General features: G+C 54.4%; 1 protein-coding gene across 2 annotated transcripts; it reads left to right on the top strand.

Moving 5' to 3' along the window:
- Nucleotides 1-1,889: 1,889 nt before the first annotated feature.
- On the top strand, nucleotides 1,890-4,076 carry Apoc3 (apolipoprotein C3). Of its 2 annotated transcripts, none has more exons than XM_041638739.1 (4): nucleotides 1,890-1,976; nucleotides 2,532-2,599; nucleotides 2,719-2,830; nucleotides 3,792-4,076. In XM_041638739.1, exons 1-4 carry the CDS (start codon nucleotides 1,939-1,941, stop codon nucleotides 3,910-3,912), a joined length of 339 nt encoding a protein of 112 aa, XP_041494673.1. In that variant the 5' UTR covers nucleotides 1,890-1,938; the 3' UTR covers nucleotides 3,913-4,076. The 2 variants fall into 2 exon arrangements, with proteins under 2 accessions (XP_041494673.1, XP_041494674.1); XM_041638740.1 differs by lacking the exon at nucleotides 1,890-1,976 and adding an exon at nucleotides 2,025-2,049.
- The last annotated feature ends 220 nt before the right edge of the window (nucleotides 4,077-4,296 follow it).

The following is a 4,296-nucleotide window of genomic DNA, read 5'->3' as shown; positions in this document are numbered from 1 at the left end:
AAATGGAGTTAGCAATTTCTAAGTCACAGGGTTTGGACAACTTACGTTTTAACAGAAAACAAACTATTGTTTATTTTGTTTTGAGACGGGGTCACAGTAAGTAGTCCAGGGGCTGATCCCAACCCAGGATCACCCTACCTGTTTCCAGAGTAGTGCTGGACTCATAAGGAAACGCTATCCCAGTCTCCCTAGAAGCAGTCTTATGTCAAAAGGATGAGATTCTGGTAGACCGAGTTTCAAGTGTCAGGCAAAGATAAGGATTAGGAGTTCAGGGGGTAAAGCCAGGCTCCTTTCTCAGGCCCAGCTGTCGTGCAGACAGGACACTGCCTGCTGAAAGTCCCATTTCTCTACCTCGTCCCATCTCTGGCGCAGCTGTCCCTGCTTAAGGAGGGGGGATTGCGAGTCAGTCCTGCCCTGAGCCAGCTGCTGTACGTTTCTCTATGCTCTGGGAAATCAGTATTCTGTCCCCATTAGCAGGGTAAACAGAGGCTCGGAGGTGTTACATTCCTGAGCACAGACCATGTGAGTCAGTGTCAAAGATCAGTTATGTGTTTGTTTGTGTGTGCGCAGGTGCGTACACACATGTGACGTGTATGCCTGTGGAAGCCAGCTGTTAGTCTGTCTCAGACATTCTTCAAGAGGTGTTCACCTTGCTTCAGAGACGGGGTCCGTCAGTGGTATCAGAGACGGGGTCTCTCAGTGGTAGCAGAGACAGGGTCTCTCAGTGGTAGCAGAGACGGGGTCCCTCAGTGGTAGCAGAAACGGGGTCTCCCAGTGGTAGCAGAGACAGGGTCTCCCAGTGGTATCTAGGACTCACTGAAGGGGATAGACTGACTGACCATCAGCTCCAGGTAGATGGCTACCTGTCTGCCACCTATCTCCTTGCCCCCAGTGCCGGGATTACAAGTGGATACCACCACACCCATGTTTTACATGGATATTGGGGATTGAACTAAGGTCTTCGCGCTTGCAAGATGAGAGTATTTTGCCCAACTGGCCTATTTCCCAAGTCCCAAAAGTATCATTTAAACCTAGAATTTCTTGACTCCAAGGTCTTCACATCCAAAAGGCAATGTCCTCCAATGCTGCCTGTCTGGGCTATGGTTCTCAGTACTAGCTCAGAGGACATCTTAGTTTCAAGAAGTCTGAGGGCCCTCCTGGGCAGCTGTTTGCCTCCACAGCACCTCCTTGACCTTCTTTGTGAATAGACTTTCCATACCTTGCTGCCCCGACAGTCAGGGGTTATGTAGGGGTCAGATATCATCCAGCCAAGAGCCCAGCTCCCATCTCAGGATGCTATCATGGGTCCAGAGGGCAGAAGGAGGCACATGGCAGAGGGAGGGGCAAAGGCCTTGGGTTTAGCATGATCTTTGCCCTTCTCTCACCAACCCCTGACCAGGTACAGCAGAGGGGACTTCTGGGAACACAGAGGTGGGCGGAGGCCTTTGGTGGAGGTGGGGGGGCCACGTGTGACCTCCCCCTTGCCACCTCCCACCCAAATCCTGCCACTGCTGATCTGTGGCTGTACCAGACTCTCCATTCCTTTCTACCCTGAGGCCTCCAAGTGGTTTCTGCAGAGGCCTGTCATTGGCCCCAGGCTATTGTCTGGGTTGTGCAGGAGAGATGGGTCTGGGAGGTCAATGTGAAGGGCTAAAGCTGGTCTGAGGCCCGAGGCTTGTCCTCTAAGCCCGTCTCCATCCCACCAGCCTCATGGGGGAAGCAAGTAGCTGAGCCTTTGGCTGTGGAGGTGGAGGTAAATAGCGTGGTCAATCTCAGAGGGATTTCTCAATTCTTCTGGCAGCTGGCTGCGTGGCCTCCCTGCCTCAGGCTCTGGTCTGAACTGCTCAGCAGGTGACCTTTGGCCAGCTCACTGGACCTTCTGTGCCCGCTGTCCCATCCTGGGGCCAATATAAAACAGGTCAGGGCCCTCCCGCTTGCATGATCAGTTTATCCCTAGAAGCAACTAGCTACTCCAGGTAATGCCCCTGGGGAGGACAGGAAGGGAGGGAGGGGACAGAGAGCCAGAGGAAGCCTTTGCCAGCCAGCCAGGTAGCCTATGAAAGGCTTGTGATCCATGAGTAGCCTCCACCCTTGGGTTCCTGGGGGGTGGGGGAGGGCTAGAAGTTGAGGAAGGGGAGGCCACTGGACCAAAAGCCCTGCACTGGGTAGTGGCAGAGCTGACTGGAACTGGGTCACACTGTCTCTTGCTCAGCATGTCCAGAGCTATTGGAAGCCTTTGACATTCATGTCTACTCCAGACAGAAACACTGAGATCTAGGAAGGGACAGAAACCTGAAGTCACCCAGCACATCAGGGGAGAGAATGAGCAGATGTTCCATTCTGTGGAGGCTTTCTACACCCAACCTTCCACCCTACCCTGGGGCCTGGATCTCCTATAGTTCCCTGTCTGAGAGCAGATATCATTAGGAGAGGGGCTTGGGATTCACCCCAGGGCCCATGGCAGTCTCCAGGGAAGGGCCTCAGTAGGGTGGATCCTTCCACAGATTCCTCTCACAAGCAATTTCCTGCAGGTGCATAGGTGCCATGCAGCCCCGGGTGCTCCTCATCGTGGCCCTCTTGGCGCTCCTTGCATCTGCCCGTGAGTTTTGGGGGTTGGGGCTGGGGTTTCTATGAGAGCTGGTCTGGGAACCCTGTCCTGATGAGTGGGGGCTGCGGAGGAGCTGTGGGCTGGCAGGGCTCAGCTCCACTCTTTCGCAGGAGCTGAAGAGGTAGAAGGGTCCTTGCTGCTGGGCTACGTGGAACAGGCCGCCAAGAAGGTACAGGATGCTCTAACCAGTGTGCAGGAGTCCGAGATGGCTGTGCAGGCCAGGTATGCCTACTGGTGCTCTTCTCCTGTTTCCTCCCCTCCTCCCCCTGCCCTTTTCTTGAGACTCCCACACAGAGACTGCGGTTCCCCCAGTTTACCCAGGGTCTGGGCCTGTCTGAGCCTCTGCTCCTTTGTGGGGCCTTTTCTGGGTACTGTGGCTGAGGTGAGAAGCAGAGCAAGCAGCCCTCTTCGGCCTCCTTTGCTTCTCCCTGGAGCAGCCTCAGGTACATAGAGCCCTGGCTGCACCTTCTCTTCTCCAAGCATGGGGCTAGCGGCTCGCTTGGGGGTCCACCTGCTCTAGTTTCAGCCTGTGTTGCAGGGCTCTGCCCCTGGTCCAATCTGTGTTAGACATCTGCCTACTATGGGTCCGGTCCTCACCCCTGCCTGCTGGCCCAGGGCTTTGAACTGACATTTGATATTGACCTATGCAGCAGAAGATGCTGACAAATGTTCTTTGTCCCCAGAATGGGCTGTGGAGAGGGTATGATTTCCCCAGCTTTGCAGGGGAGAAAACTGACTCCGAGAAGTTAGGTGATCTGGCTAGATCGCACAGCTCATGGGTCCTCCAGTAACTTTTCAAATGAGAGGCTGCCCCCCTCTGCCCCACACGTGCAGAGCCAGCGATGGGACACCTTCAGGACACTATTTACACTGACCACAAAGACAGGCTGACCTTAAGCATCACCCTACCCTCAGGCCTGAAAGGGGTTTGATGTAGTGGGGTTGGGCAGCCACTAAGGTCTGGTCTAACCAGGGAAAATGTAGAATTCTACATTAGGCTGCCCCTTCACCACCTTTGCCATCTCTTCCACCCTAGGAGTTAGCTGCAGGCATTTCCCGGCTGGTGTTAGATGAGGTGGTGCTGATGGCTTGGAGAGCCAATAGGGCTCTGTGGTTCTGGCTGCCTGCAGGGGAACCTTTCACAGGGACCTTGATGGATGCCTCTTATTGCTTTAACCCCCAGGGGCTGGATGGACGGTGGCCTCAGCTCCCTGAAAGATTACTGGAGCACCTTTACTGACAAGTTCTCCGGCCTCTGGGATTCTACCCTCAAGGCCCAACCAACCCCAGCTGCTGAGCCTTGAGACCTCTATATTCCAAATGTACCTGTATGTCCATCCTGTTTGCCTCTGGGCAGGCTGGGTGTCCCCCGAAGGTTGCTTGGAAGGAAAAGCATTCTCGTGTTTTCACCCCTTCCCCAGACCTCACCTAAACAGACTGCTCCTAATAAAGCTGGATGAGAAGCTGCCATGAGTGGGGGTGGCCCACGGACCATGATGTCTGGGCATGGGAGTGGACCTGGGCTGTGCCTCCTCTGCCTCTTTAGTTGTCTCCAGGGCATTTCTTCCTTTGTAAGTCGGACTAGTTCTGTTTACCTGCTTGCCTTGATGTGGTAGGTGAGAGAGCAAATCAGGCAACAGAGTTGCAATTACATCCTGTGACAAACTGTCAAGTGGGGGGACAATGTG

The sequence above is a fragment of the Microtus oregoni genome, unplaced genomic scaffold, assembly GCF_018167655.1.
Source record: "Microtus oregoni isolate MIOR12 unplaced genomic scaffold, Mior012 000055F_ref0000237, whole genome shotgun sequence".
NCBI lineage: Eukaryota > Metazoa > Chordata > Mammalia > Rodentia > Cricetidae > Microtus > Microtus oregoni.
The sequence above is the reverse complement of the archived record's forward strand: the minus strand, read 5'-3'. Positions and strand labels throughout refer to the sequence as shown.